The sequence below is a fragment of the Triturus cristatus genome, chromosome 5_2 (genome assembly GCF_964204655.1).
Source record: "Triturus cristatus chromosome 5_2, aTriCri1.1, whole genome shotgun sequence".
Classification (NCBI taxonomy): Eukaryota; Metazoa; Chordata; class Amphibia; order Caudata; family Salamandridae; genus Triturus; species Triturus cristatus.
In genome coordinates, this window is record NC_140588.1 from 413,010,903 (window position 1) to 413,035,995 (window position 25,093).

The 25,093-nt window shown below is 41.7% G+C and overlaps 1 protein-coding gene across 1 annotated transcript in view; it reads left to right on the top strand.

The window, feature by feature from the left end:
* The window catches only part of NDUFV2 (NADH:ubiquinone oxidoreductase core subunit V2), a 124,483-nt gene extending 99,831 nt beyond the window's left edge, over positions 1-24,652 (top strand). Inside the window, exons 7-8 of the mRNA XM_085607325.1 lie at positions 15,652-15,728; positions 24,456-24,652. Coding sequence (XP_085463451.1) covers positions 15,652-15,728; positions 24,456-24,549 — 171 coding nt within the window. The 3' untranslated portion in view covers positions 24,550-24,652. The remainder of the gene's footprint in view (positions 1-15,651; positions 15,729-24,455) is intronic.
* Positions 24,653-25,093: the final 441 nt, after the last annotated feature.

The window sequence follows — 25,093 nt, forward strand, 5'->3', positions numbered from 1 at the left end:
CAAGATCTCTGCAATTATATCACCTACAGACTTCCAATACCTGCTGATCGTAAGGCACGTAGAAAGCATATGTTCACCATTTGCTTTAAAATGACCACAGAGACCGATTTTGCACAAATCTTGCAATCTTTTGGAGGTCCAAAATATTCTGTTGAGGGTGAAATAGTAGTTTTGCTTCAGATTAGCTGGTTTAACCATGGTGTACAACAACTTCAAAGATCAATGCCATAAAGGTTGGAAATCGGGCCCTGGGATCGTTTACTCCAATACCATCTGCTTTGCCACAATTTTTCTATTCTCGGCATCCTGGAATTTCCAATACTAGATGGCATCCTCTTTACTCATGGGCCTCACATCCTGCATTAGTATCTCATCTTCCTAGCACCCATCTACATGTTGGCACTTGCAAACCAAGAAGAGAGTCGCAGGTATTTAAATCTCGACAGCGAGCCCCAGTTATGACCTTTAGTGCTTGCCAAGGTAGTAGTCTCTGTACTAAAGTCGGCTCCCCTCCCCCCCCCCCCCCTCCCCCCTCCCCCCAAGTAATTATCCCGACCTTCTTCAAGGGGAGCCCCAGCCCATCCAGAGGGCATTTTAGGGTACCCAGAGAGTACCAAATTAGTGAGAAGTTTGAAAAATACCAGATGCCCAAGGTCTTCCTGTCTCTGAACCATAAATACAATGCAGCCTTCAAGACTTTTAACCTGACTTTTTAAAAAAATTTCGGGCCCCAAACGTGTATAGGAAACCTGTGAATACCAGCTCCCTTTTTATCCCTGCCAAGTTCACTCCCCCAAGTTGAACTGACCGGGTTTCCTAACAAAGTCCTACCATTTTTAAATTGAAAAGCCATCCAGTATTATGTCCGGTCCTGAATAGCTAGACCCCCTTTCAACAACCATCACCTCATTGTTTTCCAAGCGAGCCTAGCCCCATGTGAGGCCCATATAAAACAAATTATCTTCTCCTGAATCTCAGCTATGACCAATCTTGGGAATGTAAATGGGATACAATTAAAAAGGTATGTCAGTTTAGAGTATAGACATTTTAAAAAATTCACTTGCCCAATGATCGTCCGTGACAAGCTACTCCATCTGGCAAGTAACAAATTCACCTCCCTCGCCACCCTTTGTGTTATACAACTAGGCTGCCTCCAAGGGATGGACTATTGAGATACCCAAGTATCTAATCACAGTCTTAGTCTCCCGTACCCAATTAGTGCCATTCCAACACATGACCTCTGACTTGAAGCTGGTCACTAAATAGTCTGTTAGGGCCCCAAACTCCTCCGTCAGCCTTTTTACCCTGGGAACAGTCCGAACAGGGTCTGATGTATAAAATATGAGATCATCAGCATAAAGGGCATTCTTATTGCTGTTATACGGGGGTAATGGTAAGGGATTACCTATGCATCCATTCTAAGTAGCTGAGCAAATGGTTCAATGTATATGTCAGAGGAGAGGAGACCTGGCCAAATACTGTCTTGCGTTTCTCCAAATACAAAACTCTTGGTCAGTGAACCATTGAACAATATTCCGGCTGATGAATTCGTATTCAGCCTTTGAAGAGTCAAAACAAGAACTGAACCCAGTATGCCCAGCATACTCAGTTGAACGTCTTGGCAGTGTCTATTGTGACCAAGGATATTGAACGTGAGGTGGCCAGGTTAATAGATTGATTAGCTGCTGAGTGAGCTCCTGAATCTGTTGCTTTGGTAAGAAAACAATTCTGGTCGTGATGAATTAACGGAGGGGCAACCTAGCCAGCCTTCTGGCTAGGATGCTCAAACCCCTGGTAATCTGCATTCAGTAAAGAAATACTGATAAGAGTTAGCCTTCCTTTGGTCCCTGACTGGCTTTAAGATCAAAACTAATGTGGCTTCTTTCCACAAGTCTGGAATCTGAGCATTCCCCAGATAGATTAAATTAAACCATCTCACCCACACTGGTGAGATCTCTACTTTCAGGAGCTTGTAAACCTCAGAGGAGGATGGTGTTCGTGCCTGCAGCCTTCTCATTCTTGATATGTGATCAATGCTCCAAGATTTCCTCCTCTATAATCTGCGCCTCCAGGCATTCCTTGCCTGGCATTACAAGCCGGAGAACGTCCCTCTCCTGTATACAGTATCCAAAAGCAGGGAGACCAGGTGCTCCTGCATTTTCTCTGCCTTATTGGAAATGTCTCCTTGGTAGTTGATTACCAGCTCCTTAATGGTATTCCTGTACCTCTCTGCCTTCCATGCCAGAAGCGCTCCGATTGTTCCCCATACTCAAAATTATTCATACACCTGGACTGCCACCTTTTCCTGCATTTAATATCCAGCTTGATTTTGAACTTTAGCTGTGCCTCTTCCAGCTTCTTCAATGCTTATTCCCTGCCTAGCGGGGAACTTTGTGTCTGCAAGACAGCCTCTAATGCCCTGACATCTTGCTCCAATCTAGCCACTTCCGCCCTCTCTGACTTGCTTTTAAAAGGTGCTTGACTCTGCAGAACCCCCTGTATAAAAGCTTTTAAAAAGTGTGCCAAACTATAGCAGCGGAAGTGAACCAGCGTTGTCAAGAAACAAATCAGCACTGGCTTTTTTCAAGACAAATGCTACTCCAAAATCCAAGCACGATTTACCATGCATCTTGAGTTCAGACTGCATCCTGAACATTGAAGTACAGGGGTGTGGAATTTATTAAAATATGTACTTGTCCATGAGACAGGTTGCTTCATAAATCTACTTGTCCTGGTAAAAAAATCCACTTGTCCCTTTGGTGCCTATGGCAGCAATCTCATTTCATAAAAGCCCTGGTATTAGCCTTTCTGATTATGCCAGGGCTCATACTATTGTAGGGGTTGAATTCTAGCAGTTTCTTTATTTTGCTTCCTTTCCGCAGATCTACATACTGGGCCTGGAGGTAGCGTTAAGCAATATTTCCAGGGTTGGAATGCCCTTTTGAGTCTGTGCAACCCTACCAGCTAGCATGCTTTTGGGGTTTTCACCAGCTCTTCTCTAATCTTTTCCTGCACTGAAAACGGTTGTAATTTACTACTGACAACTGCAGAAGTTAAACTTCTTCCAGGGTTGGGGGGAAAAACGTGGTTGGAGGGGAAGTGAACTTGTAAACGCTCAACAGATTTTCATATGAGCAAATCTACAAATGCTTATTTGCGCGTGCTAAAAAGCAGTAAACAAATATTTTCTAGGAGTACGATTTCCTGGCCTACTTCTGTAAACGTTTGTGGATTCATGACTCCAGTAAATCTGCACTCTTGCAAGGACATATACAAAGGGTGCAATTTTGTGACTTTCTTTAAGAATTGGGCCCTTGATTAGGTGTGGAGTTAACCAAGACCTTTTGTTTTTTATAAAAATTCTATCTCTCTAACTATCTATCCATCGACTAGCTTGTGCTCTTTCACAAGGAGCATATCTGCATACAAAGTAGTTTTGTTCAGTGCCAAGGACTATTGTGGCAATGTGTGCTTTTTGAGACTAAAACATATTATTGATTATTGCCAATGTTTGTTATAATGGTGAGGGCTTGCAGCTCCCATAAAGTTTTACAAAAACCATATCAAGATAAGACATGCATTGACAAAGCCAAAAGGCTGACCAATATTGGCTTTACCAATGCTTGTATATTTTCATGTTTCCCATTATCTTGTTGAAACAGGTTGCACTGATTTTCATTATGAATATTTTTCAGAAATACTAGCATGCATCAACACATTTTACTAAATGATGCTTCAAAGAAATGTTACCTACAATTTCACAGTATTTTTTTGCTAGTTGCATTTTTTTTGTGTACCTTTTTATTTTGAAAGCAAAGAATCATCAATCTTGCTTTCAAGCTTCTGCAGAGATATGCATCTAATTAGAGCGCATTCTGGCATGCTTTGTATGTAGACTCATATTGTTAAACTTTGCAAATCTGTGGAAACATTTTTACACTGGAACGCCTGCCAGCAGTATTGTACGAGCTAAAACGTTTCCTTGGAGCGCGTACCCTAATAAGAAAGGCTTTGTATTAATGAACCATAAATACAAGTTCGAACAACATTAACATATGCACACAAATATTACCTTAACTGTAAACAATGCCCTTCCCTGATCCATAATGTAGTTCTGTAAACTGGCAGCCAAATGGTTTGTGCTGCACGGGGTGGGCCTACTTGTTCCAGGGACAAAATACCCATGAAAAATGGTTGTCCTTGACCCCAAACAATATGTCCTCAGAGTTGGGCTTCCACACCCCTGAAGTAGCATGGTAACCGCTGAGGGTCAGAGATATGCCCCGGTAGATGTTGGACCGGTTTTATCTTACTAGCTAGGGCTCTATCGACAGTTAGTCAAGCTTTGAAAAATGACCCAATTTTTTTGTGTGGAATATATACCCTCTCGTCGGGCCCTTTAAGTGACTCCACATGTCCACCAGCCCCAGGTCCTGTAACATTTTCCTCAAGGCCTACCTGGTCTGAGGTGTGTGATTACAATCTTTCCTGGTAGATCTATCTAAAGTTGTATCCATTAAGATGTTAAAATCCCCCCCCCCCCGCACCTCTCCCCTCCCCCTCCAAGAATCGTAGATAATGGTGACACCAACAAGTTCTACTCAAAGATTGATCAATGTTGGGGATCGTCAGCGTTTGGGCCATAGTATCCTGCACACAGAAATTCATCCCCCACATCTCAAACCTGCCAAGGCCCACTTGCCTAAGCTATCTGATTTTCAATATACCCCCCACCCTGGCCCCCTTCCTCAACCGGATTGCAACTCCCTTACACTGCACAGCTTAATCTGAAGCATAGCTGTTTATTCACCTAAACTTAGAATAGTGGCTCTGCTCCCAATTGCAGTTAGATGGGTCTCCCACAAGAGCATAACATTGGCTAAACTCTCCAAGGCACTGCAACACTAACCTCTGCCTCCTCCTGGACCATTTGCATTCCAAGTTAAAAAGCATAGCTCTTTACCACTCCCCATTAATTCTAAGAAATTTCACCTCCTCATCCTATAGTAATGCAGGGTCCGGACACATTAAGAAACGCGACATGATGAAACTGAGCACTTGCCGCTGTCATCACAGCCAGCAAGGGGAGGAGTGGTGGGCACTTAAGTGCGCATGACTGTTATGCCCCACTGCCTGTCTGAACGCCGAACCATGCAGCATTGTGATTGGCTTAGGTGAGCCTGGGTGTGCTTCTTGCTTCAAGTAGGAACATAGAGGACGACTCATGGTGGAGGTCTGGCAGCAAGGTAAGTCACTTTTAAAATTTATTTTTCTATCCCCCCCCCTCCCCTCCCCCCGCCCCACCCACTGGCTCCTCCGCCTCTGGTGGGGATCTGTAACTGCAGCGCACCTCTCATTGTCCTGGCATCACAGATGGGCAGGAGGGTATTCGGGGGCAAGGCAGAAGCGATGCTGCTTCACACCAACCTGTTTTTTTGTTTTGTTTTTTTAAAGCCACTGGCTTTTAATCTCCTCTTTTAACCATAGGAGGATAGCTGCCAATGATTAATTAGACTCTAGCCACAGCTACCTCCAGGAAACAAAGATTTTAATAGGATCAAGACACTCTGTGTTTAGTGATGCAGTGAATGAAATCTATCTACCATCAACCCATTCTTTCCAAGAATGCTAGTCCTGTTCTAAAATGCCTAAAAGCTCTAAAGATCTTGATGTCATTGGCCTCAGATAAAATTAGAAGACCGAATGGCGCAAAAACAGAAGAAGCAAAGAAAGCAAGCTAGTGAGGGAAATCCCTCTACTTGTCTGAGCACTCTCGTGGTGAAGGCTCCCATAGAGGGTGATCTAGGGAGAGAGAGGCAGACCTCTTTTTCACCACTTCAGACACTTGACACAGATGATGAAATGGAGCATATGAAAAAAAGAAGCAAAGACCTTAAATGCTGACGGATTGGAGGAAAAGAAAATGTCCTACTGGTCTCAGTACAAGTGCAGAGACTGAAGAGGCAGTCTGAGACCAGATATCAATAACTACTGACAAATGGGTCTTACAAATAATAAAGGGAAAAAACTACTCTCTTCAATTCAAATCTCCTCCATTATTCCCTCTGAATATCGGCGAGGAAAAAGCATCTATTCAAAGTATTGTGTGGTCCCCAAAGCAAAAATACAGCCTGTTTTTGGACTTGAGGTAGACCAACAAATGGATCAAGAGGCAAAACTTCAGAATGCTGGCTTTGCACCAAATATATCCACAGCTCATGAAGAGAAACTTGATATGTGCTGCAAGGCTCGTCATGCTGCTTATTTTCACATTCTGATAGCTGTGAAACACAGGAAGTTTCTCTGGTTCATTGTAGGCAAAGCACTTTATCAATACAAGGTTCTATGATGAGAAATCTGCTCCTAGGACATTCTTAAAAAGTGCATGGCTGTTATACATAGCGCGCCCACCTTGGATAGATTGCGGACGGCATGGGAGGAGGATGTAGGCTCGTTGGAGGAGGATTGGAGGGAGGCTCTGGCTGCCCCACGGGGTGCGGCCATAGCAATGCGCCTCCGCCTGGTACAATTCAAATACCTACATCGGGTGTATTATACCTGGGCGCGCCTGTACCGTGCGGGCCTGATAGCCTCACCGGAGTGCCTCAGATGTGGCGGGGCGGTGGGTACTTTCCTTCATACGGTTTGGCACTGTTTGTCGCTGGATGGCTTCTGGAGGGGTTTTTTTTCTTGTTTGTCCGAGGTTCTTAGGTGGCTGCTCCAGCGCACGCCACAGCTTGCGTTGTTGCATGTCATGGATGGCATCGGGGGTAATCTCTATAAGCGGCACCTCATGCTACTGGGTCTTACGTTGGCGAAACGGGACATCGCCAGGATGTGGAAAGCTGAGCGGGCCCCCACGGTGGCCGCCTGGAAGAATGGCCTTGACTTTTGTATGGGGCTGGAACAACCCATTTTTGTGGCCCGGGGTTGTCCGCGAAAGCACTATAAGATCTGGAAGAGGTGGGCGGACAACCAGGGCCTGTGGTTGGAGCCCCCTGTGGCGGCTGATGATCTCCCGGTGGGGGTTGGGTAGCCATACTATGTTGGAGTGTGCACCGTTGGGGGACGGAAGTCACGGGTGGGCGAGTGGGTTCCGGGTGCGGTGGGCCCCTGCTGGGGCGGATAGCTTGTCATTCCTGTTTTTTTCTGTGATCACTGGGTGTTGGTTGGTCTGTGGTTTGTAGGGAGTCAAGCGCAACTTGTTTGGGGGGGGGGGGGGGGAATCCGAGTTCACACTTTATCTCAAAGACTATGTATGCTTTCTTTTGTTTGGGAGTTATGTTCTTTTGCTCTGAAAAATGTCCTTTGCGATGTGTTGTGTATTTCTATGCGGCAGTAGTCTCTGGGTTACAGAGCCCTACTTCCAATGTGCAAATGACAAATAAAATCTGTTAAAAAAAAAAAAAAAAAGTGCATGACTGTGGCACTCATTTGCGCAGGAAAAGGGTGTATGTTTACTACTACCTAGATGGCTTGTTGATAAAGGCACACAGTGGAACAAGCAAAGCAAGGCTTCAACCCGCTTTGCCCTTTTTCCTTTTTCAAATGTATTTTTTTAAGGCTGTTTAGGTCTGCACATCAAGTCAACATGGATCCCTGTGCCAGTTCTCAACTACATACGTGCAACACTTAACACCATAAAGTGAGAACTGTATGTTTCCGTGGACAGAATATCTACCATTTTAAAGAAATCTCACCGGTTGATGAAAACCCAGTTTCTAACCACATGTCAGATCTTCTCTCTAGGATTAATGGTGGTGTGCATATTCTGGATACCCAATGCTCTGCTTCATTTGAGACCCCTGAAGCTTTATATTGAAGATCAGTTGTCTCAATAGAAAGACGTTTGTAAGGACAGGATTGCACTATGTTCCCAAGACAAGGAATCACTCAAATGGGGGTGCAAAGGGATAAATCTAATGAAGAGTAGGCCTCTTTGTTAGGACTTGCCAACCGAGACCATTGTTAAGGATGCATCCCTAATAGAATGGGCAGCCCACCTGCAAGATCTGTATTTTCAAGGAGTGTGGTTGAAGAAACAACAATTCTACCACATAAATGTCATGGGAATGAAAGTACTCTATCTGGCACTGATGTAATCTTCTCCTGTCAACAAATGGTCTCAACAGTCATGGTTTTCCATTGTCATGGAGTCTCTTCATCGTAATTTATTCAACCAAGATGAATCAAGGGTATAACCCTGATACACAACCCCTGAGCTTTGTTATATGGCACCGGAGGTTTCTTATCTTGAAGCCACAATGTATGATGATCCTAGAAAAGGCACAAAGCCCTATAGCAGACGTATTGTACACAGCAAAATATTTTACTTACTACTTCACTACACAAAACTCCATTATACACTACCATTCAATATAGTATTCAGTTTTCATTAGCACTAAAACATAAGGTTAGTTCACACATTGATCCTTCTGCATTAGGTATCTGTGTCAAAATATGGGGGAAACACATGCCCATATTAAACTTACAGTCAGTAGAACCCTTCTGGAAAGATTTGAATATGTCGCCCTTTCACCAACAATTCCAGCCCCATATCTAGTTTTGCTCCTTACAGGACTTTTAGGTCATCCCATTTAGTCCATATATTCTTGTGTTTCATGGAGTTGACTTGCAAGCTAGTCCTTTTCATCATCACCTTGTCGTGAAGGGTCACTTCATTACTAACCCTTCTCATAGATGACACTTATCTACAAATATATACCATATAGAGTGGTATTATGCGCACCCATATATATATATATTTTTTGTACAGATTATTGTATCTTTTCATATAAAAAAAACAAATCCTCAATCCACGACAGAGCAATCGCTAATGACTGGATGCAAAAAGAGCTGTCAAATTCAAGCCCCTTTCCAATTAAAACTAGCTAATAGTTTTGTCCTGTGACCTCATTGGAAACTCGTAGCCAAGTTATTCCTAGTGAGATTAATTATAATTTGGTAAACATGCCAATTACCCAATCCAGTCATCGCCCATGACCACATCCTCGATGCTCAAAAAGGCTCCACCAGGGATTTTATGGGTAATGTATCCCTTACCCACATTTGCAAAGCAGATATTTGGTCCTCTACGCAGATTCACATGAGACTGTATGGAATTCAATCTAGAAGATAAGATGAAATTCTGTCAGTACCGTCAAAAAACACATTCGCTCTGTGATTTCCCCACTTCCTCACTCTAGTTTCATGAAAATTGAGGGTACTGCTGTATAGTAAAGGCAAAGCATGTGAACATACAGTAGAATATATGCTGCAGATTAAACTATTACTTGGCTATAACTGTTTAGCAGCTTGTTCTACTGTAAAATGTCAGTGGCCCTCCCACATGTATTTTATGTAATAGTAACTTGCAACATGCTGGGGAGGGGGGGGGGGGGGGGGAGTAATTATATTTGGCGTCTGTGTCTTAATGCATTGTAGGTTTTAAGGTCACGCAGGAATGAGTCATTTGAGTCATTCCTGAAACCAAAGTAAAAATGTCACAATAAATGTGTAATTTCCCAGACACACACGTAGGTGGTAGAAATGTGTATAGCATGTCAATCTATAACTGAAGCAAGCTACAGAACGATAGTTGCAGGTAAGTTAATTAATTTTTTATGCATTAAACAGAAAGTAAAAAGACTGAGTAAAAATATGAAACAAAAGAACTGGGGGATTTTTCAAGCGGATGGTTAAGTCAAAGCAATGCTTGTAATGGTTGTTCTTGTTTGGGCAAATAAATTGAATGAAAAGTTCTTGTGGTTCAAGATCATAAATAAATAAAACTGACTATAGAAATCCTTTTTTCGACTTCCTTTTTATATATTAACCATTTATATCTTTTATCATCTGTAAATATGTACACCTCCTTGTCCATGCATCCTCATTACCACTTTCTGCTCCTTCCAAGGTCCTCTGTTGCAAAATCTCACGTTTACAAAATTAACTTTCTTAAGAGAGTTTTGCATATTCCTTGCTATATGCTGAGACCACAGCGATGTCCATGTCCCACAGCTGAGATTTTTCTCGTTTGTGAAACCCTCGATGCAGATGTAATCTGTTACTAACTGCTTCTGGGCACTTCTATAGGCCACCTTGAATGTTCACTCTACAGTTTCAGACGTAGATGTGATTTTCAATGCAACATCTGGCAGATTGAAATCGTGAGGTAGTTTTCCTTTTAAAAAGAAACTGAAAACGTTTGTGGGGCTGATAGTCTGAATCCATTGGTACAAAATATAATTTCGAATTCTGAAATTTCCGGGGTTGAGATTGAGTCCGAAACCTATAAAGGCACTTTATACGTGGATGATATTTTATTCTTCATTGCAATGGCCAAAGCATCTTTTACCGTTAGAACCTAAGAACGTGGAAAATCCTCTCCGGGTTAAAAGTAAATTATTCCAAGTCTATTGGCCTGGGGGTCCCAGAATCAACACTAACCTAAATGACATATTGCAATCTTGTGGATTTACCTTGACCATGCAGTCTGGAATACCTGGGAATGAAATACCAGCAATGTTAAACAAAATGTACAATATCAATAGCCCTTCATTATTAGATACCTTGTTTAAGGACCACTATCCCGGAGAAGAATTAAAAATGTTATGGTTTGACTGCATAGTATGAACCTTATACCTCGACTACTAGATTACTCTCAAACCTTACAAATGATATTAACTACCAATATGCTAAGCGGGATCCAAGTGAAATTGATAGCATATACACGGGGAAGGAAGGACACCAGAATGTTGAAGACCACATTATTCAAACATAATGATGGTGGTCTGGCTTTCCCATTTGTAGAAAGATACATACAAGCCACCCACCTCAGACCCTTAATGGACTTTGCCCCAGCACATAATCAAAAACATTGTGTTTGAGTGAAAGTAGCATACTCAAGCCACTTCTTTTTACCTTGGTCCAGAATGAGGGAAGAAAAGAATTTGCTAAATACCACCTGAATTACATTTCTACACTCAAAATAGTATTCATGTGGCAAAGTGACATCAGCAGTGTGTCCCATATACCACAATTCCGACTTCCAACTGAGGTCCCAAGATAAAGGTTTTATAATCTGATTGTACTGAAGCAACTTGGGAAATCTTAATGAAAATAAAATGTCACCCCTAGGTCTTGCCTTCATGTTAACAAAAATGGGGAATAGAACAATGTAAGTCATACAAATATAATTAGGTTGGGCAAAAGGCACAGCAAAAAGCTGCAACCTCAGATGTAACAGCTTTTGAATATTTATTGAATGAGCATGCCACAAAAAGGAATAACCATTCTTTATCGACATTTGATTCGCCTACAAGGGACACCTAAACCCACCTAACGCCGAATCGTGACTCGTGCCTCATCATCCATATGTGGTCAAGGAATCCTGTTTGTTTACATGCTTTCTGATACGTGTTGGCGGGTATGGTGATTGATGGGGATGATGGCACAAATCTGGTGGACTTGTAAGGAAGTACAAGCATTTTAGAAAGATGTGATAAGGCAGATTAAATTAATAACTGAGAACAAACAGAAGCTTATTACCCTCACGCTTGTTTTATAGGACACTGGTGAGGATTCTGAGTATGCCCTACCTACCACAACCTTTCATTCCTATGCTCATAGCAGCAAGACTTATTTCACTCTTCTGGAAATTGTCCCTTACACCCGCTACACAGTGATCAAATGGAGGTCAAACGTATGGGCAGTTTACACCAAGGAGAAATTAAAATCATTCATGACAGAATGAATCCATTTGAAAGGATCTAGGGTCCCTTCCTTACGTAAAACAAAAAGAATCAAGGTATTCCAAAATTATATTATCAGATCAGGAATATTTTACCCTATCTCGTTCTAATAAACATGCTCTTTGTCTATGGAAATGCATATTTTGTTATACCTGTATAGGAAATCTGTATAGTATTATACTGTATACTCTGAGGTGTTTTTCAGGGGAAGACGACTACTGTACATTGAAAAAATGTGTACTGCTTGAATAGTAATTTTTTTAAAATAAGTATTTTAATGATAAAAGTAAAACTGCTTCATATAAAAGTACCATATCTGAAATTGTTCAAATATGCCCTTCAAATTGGGTGTAGTTTTCATTTTCCTAAGTCGGTGAACTCAAAGATAGTTTCTCCAGCTTCCCTTTCCACCACCAGGCTAACTATGCTTTCTTACGGTTAACTATCACCCTTGTGTGATTTACTGTGTCTCCTCCCAGGTTATGTGAAATAGTGTAAATACTAAAACTAATAAATCTTCTAGCTACCTTATTGAGCTCCCCTTTTAAAGCATTTCTATAGGACGAGAGAAAGTGCCCATTGTTGAAGGGTTTTGAAGTAAACTGGAGAGACTATGCACTCGAATCCTAGCTCCCAAAGTATGCAGGTGCTAGGTGCAGTAAAAATTATTCAAAGCAGTTTTTAAAACTTTTTTTTAAAGAAAATAATTCTCTCCAGTTGAGTTTTAAGCAATTGGTGCATCCCAGATTTGGGAACCAAAGTCTGTCTGCACCTTTATAATGCTCTAGAATAGTTGAGATTACTTTCACTCTATGCTTGGTCCTAAAACACATGTCTTGCTCATATTGCATTGTCGCTCATTCTTAACCTGACACAAAGTGCTGTACCCACTCGAGATGGGTGCCATAGAATATAGTGTTTGATTTGAATGTTTTATCTGGGTGACCTGTTCTATTTTAAAATTTGAATAGGTTAACGTAGAAGTCTCTTGTGGTGCAAAATAAAAATGATCCAGGATTTGTAGTTACAGTAGTCTTAAACAATAAAATGGTGCTAAAAGCAGTGTTGTAATCTTTTCTCCTACCAGTCGTTTATTATCCAGTCAGGAGAGACTAGCCCATTTACTAAAGGGTAGATGGTGGGGCGGACAAGGATGTAGCCCTGGCGTATGCCCTTGTTAACAAGAGCTCTCCACCTCACTCACCGCTCCCCAAGTACCCCATTTAACCTAGATACATTTGGGTGTATGGACCCTGATGCAACAGAAAGTACGTGATGTGGGCCCCAAATGCCTTCAAGTCACCTACGTCAGCATACAGAGGCACCCTCTTGAAACACAAATTTGAAAATTATTAAATGGTACCTATTTTTAGGTCTCTGCTAAGAGCCCACGCAAGCAGTTTATTTGCAAAAATATCTATTGTCAGCTTAGAGCGTACCCATCACTTACCATTGGTTGACTTTATCACTCTAATTTACTCGATTTTTATTTGTTGACTTATGTGGGCTTTCCGTCCACTTCTTGCGTTTGTCACCTGGCGCATGGCCTCTTCATTTGTCCTTCCATTGCTTACTTTTCAGGCACTACATTTTTCATTTTTGTTCAAGCACTTCATGAAGTGCATGTTTTCCTATTGTCTCCCTCATGTACTCCTTTCCACCCCCTCCACTTCCCTCCATGTTCTCTCTCTTGTGTGCTTCTTCTCCACCCCCTCGGTGTTGCACTCACCTTAGTGTGCTTCCCCCCCCCTACCCCCCGATGTTGCTTTCTTTGCCTTCTGCTCCCGTGCTCCAATTTGCTCCCTCAGTGTTGCTTCCCCCACTCGCTATTGGGAAAAAAACACTTCTGTACTACTCATTTTGTTTGTTTTCCTATCCAATACTGATTGGTAAATGAAGGAAAAAAAACCTTGGTCATTTCGTATGCATGTGTACAAAACTACGACATGATGCAGCAGCCACAATCCCGTAAATGCCTCTTTTCTTTAGGGTTTCCTTTTTAGCCATTCTGTACAGATTAGCTAAAAACCAGCATCAACGCGAATGGGTCCCAAATGTGAGACCTACTGGCTTTGCCAATGCTTGTTTGTGATAGTAACCTTATCAGTACGAAAAAAGTTTTTCGTCAATTCAGCATTCATGCCAACAAGGACCACTTTCACAAATACTATTTGTGCAAAATCAAGAAGGCTGATACAGCTGTAATTTTTAGGAGTGTTGGGAAACCCTTCGCCGTAGATGGACACTGCCTGTGCACCCCGGCCATCGAAGCTGGTCAGAGAGACAGTTTGCTGTAGCACTGGATATGAGCTTTTATTTGTGTCTCAGTGGGTAATGTCTAGACCGCTGGGGCTTTACCCGCTTTGTGGCTCATGATGGCTTCTTTGGTTTTCTCCAGGTTTAAATACAGTTGATGCTCTAACGTAGGAATGACTGAATTCTCATAGAATGCTGAAAAATATTACACATTGATCCTTGGTTGTCTGAACTTCTGATTTACCGGACACAGCTCAAGTGGAACTACTAACATTCAAATTGAAGAGTAGTTGCTTTTTAGGGCTGACAGCCCCATACTAGTGTGGACTGTAGGGAGGTCTGCCATTCTTCCTTTTCCCTCGCGATCAGAGACTTGTCTTCAAATTGGTGATACTGCCCCTGCCCGTCAGATTTGAACATCTGTTTATTCTGAACTTCCTTAAGGGGCTACTCTTTTGCTCTCTACAATGCTTAACAAATCATGACCCTGCATGACCTTTAATATACAGTGTGGATTTGGAGAGATTGGTTATGTAGGATACCACCAATTCGCACATCTTAAGCAAGCCAATTTGAGAGACATCTGATGTTTCAGCAAAAAGACTTTGAGCGTTAGTAAAATAACCTTGTACATTTCACTGTGGGGAAGCCAGTGGATTTCCTTTAAAGACTGATGCAGTTGTTAGAGATCACAACATTCCCATTTAAAATGTCACTGGTGGCATTAAAGGAGTAAAGAATGTCTTCTTAAATGATGGCATAAGGGCTTGTGATCATTTTCTGCTTTATGAATCACTTTCCTATGTTTAAGTAAATGTCTCTTTCACTCAACAAAAATAACATCTAACAGGCTTGAAAACCCTGTATCCCTAGAGTTTGGGGCTCAGACCACAAATCTGAGCATTTTCAACTATTGTATGCATTTAAGCTCTTTCTAATCTGCAGAACTGCCATCTGTGCTGAAGCTTTACCTAATCGTTTAACAAAGATTCTCCCTGTTTGGGTAAGTTCAACTCCCACCTTCCTCCCCCATTAACATGATGACATCCAAATACGGTTCAAACTAAATCCCCTGCTAGGATGCTAGGATTTTGCACTCCATTTTTATCATTTAGATAGATGTAGGAGAAATAATCGATCAATATTAACCTGCTAATTCACATTTGTTGAACTGTAGGTGAATGAAATTAAGGACCTGATGAGGACTTTCGAGATTCTTAGCAAAAATATCTGATCTAATCACTCAATAACAGCATCCAACATCCTGAATCTAGAAGATGGCCTTCTTGGATAATCCTATGTGTCTTCAGTTTGTCCCAGTTTAAGTTTAGGCACACCAAATAGGTAAATAGAATGGCATATTTAAATTTGTAGTTATGGGCTACCCCCAAAGTGCATTTCAGGTCATATGTGTATTAGTAACCAATTTGCCTAATGGGATGAAATGTGTTAAAATGTCTGTCAAAAACACTAATGAGGTTAGACGGCTTGAGAGCAGACAGGGGTTCTTGGACTTTGATAAAAATGTCATTATCCTTGAAGATTTGGACTTCTGAGCAACTGCCAATTTCTTCCTACTGCGTTTTACAAATACATTACAACTTTTGTATAATTCTCATATTAACCCTATTCTGCTTTGCAGGAGGATTTAACACCAAGTGATATTGAAAATATAATTGATGATCTGAAAGCTGGCAAAGTACCAGAACCTGGTCCAAGGTAATCACTCAAGTTACTTTCATTTTTAATGTATGAGCAAAACTGACTGTAGCATAAAGTGTGTCTTGAACATCTGTACGGTGTAACATGCTTGAATGTTCTCACTATTAATGGCAATCTGCATTTTCCAGCAGTGCCACATGTGCCCGAGTGGCTAGAAGTGTCGAGCTCTCATAGTGTGTCATCTGTATTATTGGAGTAAACCTTCATTTCAGATACTTTGCAGAATTTGATATGGGTCAATTTGTTTAAAATTCAACTGCTAGCAAAGTATTTTCATTTTAATCTCATCACAATCTGTTGAGTTTAGAGTTTGGTGCAAGTACTTGCAGCACTTGCGTTTCTTAAGGGAACATCTGTGCAGAAAGATTATTAACTTTGTATAAAAAAAAAAAGTCTAAATCTCATAGAGGACCAGCAATATCTATATTGAATGCATATTTTAGGTATTTTGCCATACTTGAATTATTTTCGTCATGGAAAATTCTTTCATTGCACTAAATGTTGAGAAATGTTTTATTTCAATATTGTTTTAATGGTTTCTTTTAAATGTTGCTTCTCAGAAGCTCTAATGTGGTTTTATTTGCTGTAAATACGTGTTCTTCCTAAGCAGTAATAAATCTTAAAAGTAAATAAAATAATAAATAATATGGGTTTTACTGAAATAAGGAATGCTTGGAATTCAGATCCAGAAATCTTTTATAATGTCACTAGTCAAACATTTATGGCCCATAGGAAAGGGCATCTGGGACTTTTTAATAACTTTGTTATTAATATTTGTGAAACGTCTGAGATTAGATTACCAAGAATATACAGGTTCCTAAATCTATTTATATGGATTTGACAGAAAGATACTGAATTTGGGACAGACCTGGTCAGCAAATCTTTAACTGTTTAAGTGCTAGGGCCCTTCTGCTTCCCCTGACAATAAGTGCATTGAGGGTCTGCATCTGTCTGTGCTCTAGAATGCAGCGAAGATTCTTTAACAATTACCTAGGCGGGCTTGGAACTAATGGAGTATCTCTTTTTAGGCCAACGCCCACCATCCCCTTAACTCCTGTTCCCTGATATTGCAGAACTATGAAGACCTGAAATCCGTATTGTTGCACTAGAAAGAGAATAAGAACCCCATGCTCGATCAAAGCTCCTGTTAAGTTTAATTGACTAAAGTTGTGCTATACACGTAAATAGATGAAGATGATATGTAAGAGTTCATCTCCCCTACTCATACCAACTAAGGTATTAGTCAACTGCAGAATCTACCCAGGATTGTCTGCAGCTCTTCAACTAGCTGGGACTACAGCTAAACAAGTAAAAACACTCTGTCCTCTCAGAAATATACAATTTTGGGAGCCATGCTGGATGCAAATAAAAACAAGGCATTCTGACCAAAGAAAAGAGTAACATAGCTCACCTCTTTAGCAAAGCATTTGCAAAAAGGAAAATCAATCACCATTTGTCTACTCAAAGTCCATTTTAGGCATGTAATCTTTCATCCCTTTGATTACACACTACCGCTTTCACATGAGGCCATTTCAGAGAAGGACCAGACAAAGAATGGCCACAAAAGGAGGGTTCATTCGATAAGCTAATACAAAAAACAAGCTAAATGAAACGGGCACTAACTTGGGGAGGGGGGAGAGAATCTCATATTCCCTAACTAAAAAAGCAGTGAGCAGCAAGGTGAACGGGTGAGGTGACAAAGGTTTGGGATGAACTGTTTCCAGGAGGAACAGGGTCGGTACTGATTTGCATTTGGTGAGCCTCTGTCTAGAGTGGAACACTGTTACAGCAAACCAATGATGGACAGAATGCTGACAATGCAAACATTCTCCCCAGTCAAAAGATCTGGGTTAAATCCATCGTTCTTTTTCCCACTACACCACCCCAGTTTGGTCCCAGCCATATGCAAATCAGTCTTACCCCTGTGCCCCATGGGAACAGTCCAGACCGAACTGCCAGGCCAGGTCCTCCATGGACCGGAAACAAGCATCCTGGGACCGGTTTCAGGGTATATCACCCTTTTTCAGCCAGGCTAGCTTGAATCCAGTGGCGCAGTGAGCAAGGGACCCACGTCTGGGCATACCCATCCCACTTAGGGCGAAAAATGTTACAGCAAACAAATGATGGACGGAATGCTGACAATGCAAACATTCTCCACCAGTCAAAGATCTGGGTTAAATTTATCGTTCTTTTGCCCACTACGCCACCCCAGTATGGACCCAGCCATATGCAAATCAGTCTTAACCCTGTGCCCCATGGGAACAATCCAGCCCGAACTGCCAGACCAGGTCCTCCCTGGACCGAAAACAAGCATCCTTGGACCGGTTTCAGGGTATGTCACCCTTCTTCAGCCAGGCTGGGGTGGACCTGGCTTAGTTCGAGGCACAGGGTCAAGACTGATTTGCATATGGCCAGGTCCAAACTGGGGTGGCATGGTGAGCAAAAGAATGATGGTTTTAACCCATATCTCTTGACTCGGGGTGAATGTTTTGATATGTTCTGCATTCCATCCATCAATTGTGTGTCTTTTGCTTCCTGGCCCTAAGTGCGCCGGGTATGCCCAGACGTGGGTCCTGAGCTCACTGTGCCACTGGATTCAAGCTATCCTGGCTGAAGAGGGGTGAAACCCCGAAACCGGTCCTAGGATGCTTGTTTCCAGTCCAGGGAGGACCTGGCTTAGCAGTTTGGGCAAGACTGTTCCCATGAGGCACAGGGTCAGCACTGATTTGCATATGGCCAGGTCTAAACTGGGGTAGCATTGTGAGCTCTTGACTGGGGGTGAATGTTTTGATATGTTCTGCATTCCGTCCATCAATTGTGTGTCTTTTGCTAAAGTGGAACACTGGTCAAAAAACTATGTGGTGGAATGCTACCCTGAGCGATTGCCACTGGTTAGATTATTTGCAAGCATTCATCCTTATCACCTTTCGGGTGATTGATTGTCAGTGTTATGCATGGAAAGTTGAAACTGGCCAAGGTTTTCCAAGACAGATACTGCCAATGTTGGTGAATTCCAAAACGTAGTATATTTGCACCCTTTTGAGGAGTACTTCTATAGGTGTAGATTTAGCACATTTTTTTTAAACCGGTTACTTTATTTATCAAAGATCCCGATACAAAAAATAAACAAGTTAAAACCTCTTAGTGAAATGAGAACAGTGGAAAAAAACAAAAAACAACCGATATAGTAGACCTAACTTGGGGCCCCCAGACCCAACTAAAAAACACAAGAATGCACTTGAGGGATGTCATACCCAAACACTTCATCTGAAGCGAAGTCCCTACCCAGTCCACCTGGGCCTGGCAGTTTTCCTTGGGAACGCATGACACAGTTGTATTTAACACAACAGCCTGAAGTTCGTGCACTGGGATCACTTATTCTGAATATATTTATTTACTGCATGCACTCTTATTCGTCCCTGCTTCATGAAATCTTGATGGTAGAGTTGTCAAATAGGTGCATGTGGGTAGGGATTCATGTGTCTAGTCCTCCTCTTCTGTAAATCATTTCATCAAGTGTCTCACCACCCTATGTACTAAGCTCAAGTCTCCAATAGAGGAAGGCGCACAGGCAAATCAATACGGCAGGCTAAATCAGAGCAGGGCCATGGCTCTGGCTTGGCTCCAAAAGTCCGTGAACAAGCCCGGCAATTAAAACATTTGGCATGTATATCTTGCAACAATCGTAATGTACAACTATATACAATCTCTTCAAAATTTAAACTAGTGTATATCTTTAACAGGAGGAAACGTTTCACCTTGGTACATCAGATTACATCATGGCATAGACAGACACTTATGAAAAGTGATAGTTTTTAGAAATATTCATCGCTAACTCCTAAATGTCTATGCCATTAGTGAAGTAAGTGGAAAATCAGTTATCATGTAAACCCTTTTCACAATTTGAAACTCAACCACCAGGTGGGTATCTGTTTCTCTCTCTCTCTCTTGTTTATATAAAAGGTCATTGTTTTGTATTTCATTCTCGGGTTACAAGAAGAAGAACCAACACACAAATAGCAGGCCCGACTAAGGGCCTCCAGACCTAACTACCAAGATAATGCATTTATTTGGAGGAGGTGACAACACACCCCCTAAAGCTATGCCCCTGGGTGCAAACTTGCAGGAGTTACAAGTCCAACAGTAAGTGGTCCGTGAACAAAATTAATCTTCACATATGTTTTCGAACTGAGAGCAATCGCTCTTTCCTACCAAGAATAAGCAATTCATCCATGTTGGTATGCACAGACAACACATCAAATATGTATTTTAGTAACAAACCAGGAGAAACTCGTTCACACTCACTGTCCATAAAAGCACGCAAAATATGGGATTGGGCAATACAGCAACACGTTCAGATAACAGAAAAGGACTTTCCAGGAATAACAAACCCCTTGGCTGACAATCTTAGCAGATTTACCCCCAAATACGACAAGGGGACTGGATGTGTGCTACAGACACAAGTTGCCTTCTTCCACATTCCAAGAAAACATCATAAATTCCTGAAATTTGTTGTAGGCAAAAACCACTTCAAGGACCTCTTTCAGCTTGAAGCCAGCATCTCACACTTTATCAAAGTACCTGGTAGTGTACCTGTTTTTGTCAACCCCTTCTTAGATGTCTGGCTAATAAAAGTGCTATCACAAAGTCCTGATCATTTCCTTTAATCTCCAGACATCCTCCACCATCTATGTCACCACATCATCAGCAAAACACGACTTATACTCTGGCTCAAAGGATTCACTACTTAGGAGTGACTTTATGTTGCAGTCGAGTACGAACACCTCATCCAACCTCAGAAGATTTTTTTTTTTCTCTTCTAGGGTCAGTGGTCTCATGCATTTTCCTACTCTCACACGCCAGGCATTGAGACCACTGCAACAGTATTGAGAAGAGTTTTTTTAAAAAGCTGAGGAGCAGAGGCTGACTCAGTCAGTTGTTACAGGAAAACCACATTTAAAAAAAAAAAAAAAACATTTAACAACGAGGTGATTCGAAGTGTCTTGAAGGATTGTGGCTATCGGCAAAAAGACTTGTTTATGTACACAGAAAATATTTTGTGTGACACAAAGCATACGTCCACCAGAACATCATGCAAATTTAAGTGAAAGCGATTCTGCATCTGGTGCATTCACAGGAACTATGATCTCTCCACATGCCAAGAAGATGGGGTAATATGTTGCCTACTTCATCTAGCGAGGTGCAATCTTTGATTTGCACCAGTAAAGGTACACCTTGTGCCAATCCTTGCATACAGAAAATCGACTTCACAAACCTTTTTCTGTAAAATAACTGTGATAAAATTTCCTGGACGTCATTAAAAAGATTCCTTCTTAGTAGAGACCCACACCCTCCTTAGGAGTTAAACATTGTTCGGTCCAGACTAATGGGTCCATCCGTTGAGTTGGTAGATAATGCTACAGTGCAGCATTAAATCTTAAAGGCATAGTAGCCATCACCTTCACTTGCAGTCAGTGAAATTCAGGCTCTGTTCACAGGAACCTTGTACAGTTTCCCATAAAAACAAGGTGGTGATGAGAACTCATCAGTTTTTTTTTCCCAAAAGAAATTTCTGACTTGTAAGTCAGTCAACATCTTTACTAACCTTCTTTCCGAAGCCTTGTACACCAACAGAAAGGTCTCTTTAACATTAGACTGAAAAGAGTACTGGAAACCTATCTTAACAGGGCAAAATAATTAAGACAATCCAATCGCATGAAAGAACTGACTTGCCCAAGAAAAAGCAATTATGATAGTTTTGTGATGATGCAGGTGGTCCAAAATTCGGCAGCCAGACTCCTGGGCGGTCTGTCCCCCTGGCAAAGTGCTCGGGCTCAACTTCGGACACTCCATTGGCTCCCCGTGGAATCTCGCCTTAAATTCAAAATGCTTTCCATTGTTCAACAGGCCCTTTATGGTTTGGGCCCCAAGTATCTGCAGGACAGATTCTCCTTTTATATCCCTAGGAGACAGCTGAGGTCATCCTCGTTGTTGCTCATGGAGACCCCTAAATTTAAGCGTGTTCGCATGGGGGGCAATTCATTGCCCGCAGAGCCTGCATCGCTTGGAACTCACTTCCCTTGTCTTTGAGGGCTATTTGTGATCCGCACTTGTTTCGTAAATCCCTGAAGACATTGCTATTTTGATGGATATCTGTAGTTTGGCCGCCTTGTTTGTTGTTAGCGCCGGGACACTTCCGAGTAGCTGTGCGCTCAATAAATTAAAATAACATAACAAAATAACATAACATCTAGGGCTTATTCAACCAGGGGAAAGGCTGATTACATGGCTCTTAAATATCGCTGTTTCAGGTGTATTTAAAGCTGCTACCTTGAAGTCTACACAGACCTTCACCAGACACTATTGTTTGGATTCCAACTCTAGGCCAGGCCTCTTTTAGAAATTTGTTTGAATTAGGGTTAATGCTGTTTCTTCCTTGTCTGCCTTTTTGTCTGGGATGGACTTGCTGCTCTATTAAGCGCTGATAATTATTAATGAGGAGCCCCCGGAAGAGAAGCAAAAGTTACTTATCTGTGATCCTAGTTCTCTTACACAGGAAGAAGGGTGGTGAATAACTTACTTTTCAATTGTCCTGCAAAGCTACAATCAAATATATGCTGCCTCTTGAGGAGAGGATGTCCAGTCTGATGTTATGGGGGTGTACTAAGTCATAAGGTCTAAACCTCTGCTCTATGTGGGAAGCTAGGATACGTAAGTACTTAATTACTGAAAACATTTTTGTAATCAACCAGCATTGCAGTTGCACACATCCATTCTGTATTTCTGTACCTCTCGTGCTCACTGAAATCCTCGGGAATCCTTCCACTGCTTTATTTATCTATTTATTTCTATAAATCCTCTACTAGAGCTAGAGAAAGTGTCTGGCCTGCACAAGAACAGTGGCGGCATACTCCCCAGTGCTCCCACTATGGCCATTCCTGGATTTCAGAATGTAGGGACTAGAAGTTGTAGGGAACATTGCTCTAAACCCGACCTACTTGTCTTGGGTGATCTGTTCAAGAATCAAGTGTGGTTGCCATTTGACGAACTCCGTCAGACCAAACTCATACCCAGGAGACAGTTTCTCAGGAATGGCGCACTGGTCGGGCAGCTGAAGTTTAAATGGAAGCAGAATAACTGAGCCACAGCACCCCTTACACTTCACAACCTGCTCCCTCATGGACGTACTGGTAGAGCTGTTTCGGGTCTTCTCGATTTATATTAACCCCTTCGGCGCTCATGACGGAACGGTTCCGTCATGAGCGTCGGTTGAGCTGTGCTCATGACGGAACCGTTCCGTCATGACTTCGCCCGCGCAAGCAGCGCTCAGCACAGCGGGGGAATCCGCCCCGCATGGAAGGGGTTAAGCAAGCTGAACTCGCCACAATATTACCCGGTCTCCCTAGTATCTGGTAGACTTGCAATCAATTGAGTGGCAGATCCTAATTGAATTCGAGTGTCAAAAATTGGCTTGTTACTGTCCTTGAATTTGTCATAATCACATTAGGCCATTTAATCATTAGACTTCATATGCCATTCTCCTGCAGCCCACTGTCCTAAATTGCTGTAGAAGAAAGGTTTTACAATGTTATATGGTCTTTTGGCATATAAACCTGCAACTGCAGCCCTCATATGGAGCCTCTGCTTCCTTTCTGAGTGTCAGCACTGACTTAAATGTACTGCAAAAACATAATCCTAGTAGATGGCAGTGTTGATGCCTATACACTCATCCGGCACAAATGTCCCTATCTGTCCTTGTAGCCATTCTCCACCTCCTGGAATCATCTCCGCATCCATGCTGCAGGTGGTTATTTAAATCCGAACTTTTCACTACCGCCAAATAGAAGTTACCTCAAAGAAGCTATCAAAATTATCAGTTAGCAACATTTTCCAGGTCAGCCTTCGAATTAAGATCTGATCCTCCGCAAAGGCAATACTCTGCTTTTAGAACGATGCCTCATTCACTTACTGTCTGGAAGGCTTTTGTATGCTCCACTTTCCACGCATATTTCATAATAAGGTACTCTCTCAAATGTAATTATTACCCTCAAAGAAGACTAGATTGGGTGACTGGGTGCACTCGTTCACTGCATTTTCTCTTTTCAAGGACGTTCTTTATTCTAGCTGACCGAAGGATTTCTCAATCTAGATTGCTTTGTTTGGTGCTAGGGCACAGGACTGAAAAGTGTACTGTCCTTAGGAGCCTCTGCAGACTTCAGCCATCAGTCTTAAATGTTGGATCTGATCCAAATGCAATTTAAATTCTCTGCACAAGATGTTTCAAGATAGCTGAAACATTCTAGCCATTCAGTAACAAAGATGATTGTAAGAGCAACATGTGAGAATGTGTAATCTATCCTCCAACAAGACTACGAGTAAATTATAATCACACTGGTGTGTTATGGGAAGAGTTAACTGGAGTTTCTGTTTGGAGTTCAATTTGTACAATGACATACTTTATTGTGCCCAGTGATGTATTTGAAATATGAGGCTGTACTATATGACCTGTTCCAGTTTCACACAAATGAACACATTATTTGTACGTTTAAAAATTGCTTAAGCAGATTTGAGGGTGAAGCTTATCGATGACTCCTGGTAAACAAAAATCCGATACAGTTCAAAGTGATGCAACTTGCATTTGGCTTTGAAGAAAGTGGTCCCCATTAAATAGTCTGTGAATTTATTGATGGGAGTTTTACCTAATCATGAGCTTCTCTCTTTCAGAAATGGACGCTTCTCTTGTGAACCTTTAGGCGGCCTAACTTCTTTGACTGAACCACCGAAGGGTCCTGGATTTGGAGTTCGAGCAGACCTTTGAGGATTGAAATTTATTTAATACATGAAAATATAACAAAACACACTGTTCTGCTTTAAGACACTTGTTGCAAGTAGTTGTGCATTTTAATAAATTTTTGATTCCATACTGTGCAAAGTCCATTTGTTTCCTCGAGGATGGTTTGCTTCAGAAATCATGACTTTGATTTCCGTCCACATAGTTATTTTGTTCATATTTCTAATATACTATCCCCCTCTGTTTGACTGAGTTGGTTGACTTTTAGAGCCGCATTGAAGAGAAACGTACGTTTTACAGACAGCAGGCTAGATGTAGACTGATGGAGACTTAAATGCATACATGGTTCCTTTATTGGGACGCACACAAGAGTTCTGTCCAGTGAGTGAACAGCCATCCAGTTGTTTTCCCCCACTGTTTGAATTATCAATTTCCCACATAGCAAGAATAATTCTGTAACGAAACCAGCCCAATTATACCATTCCCAACACTGTACAACAGAACAAGACATAAAAGAACAAATGGAACAGAGCTCAGAGGATACACAAACCAACATAAATCAGATAACAGA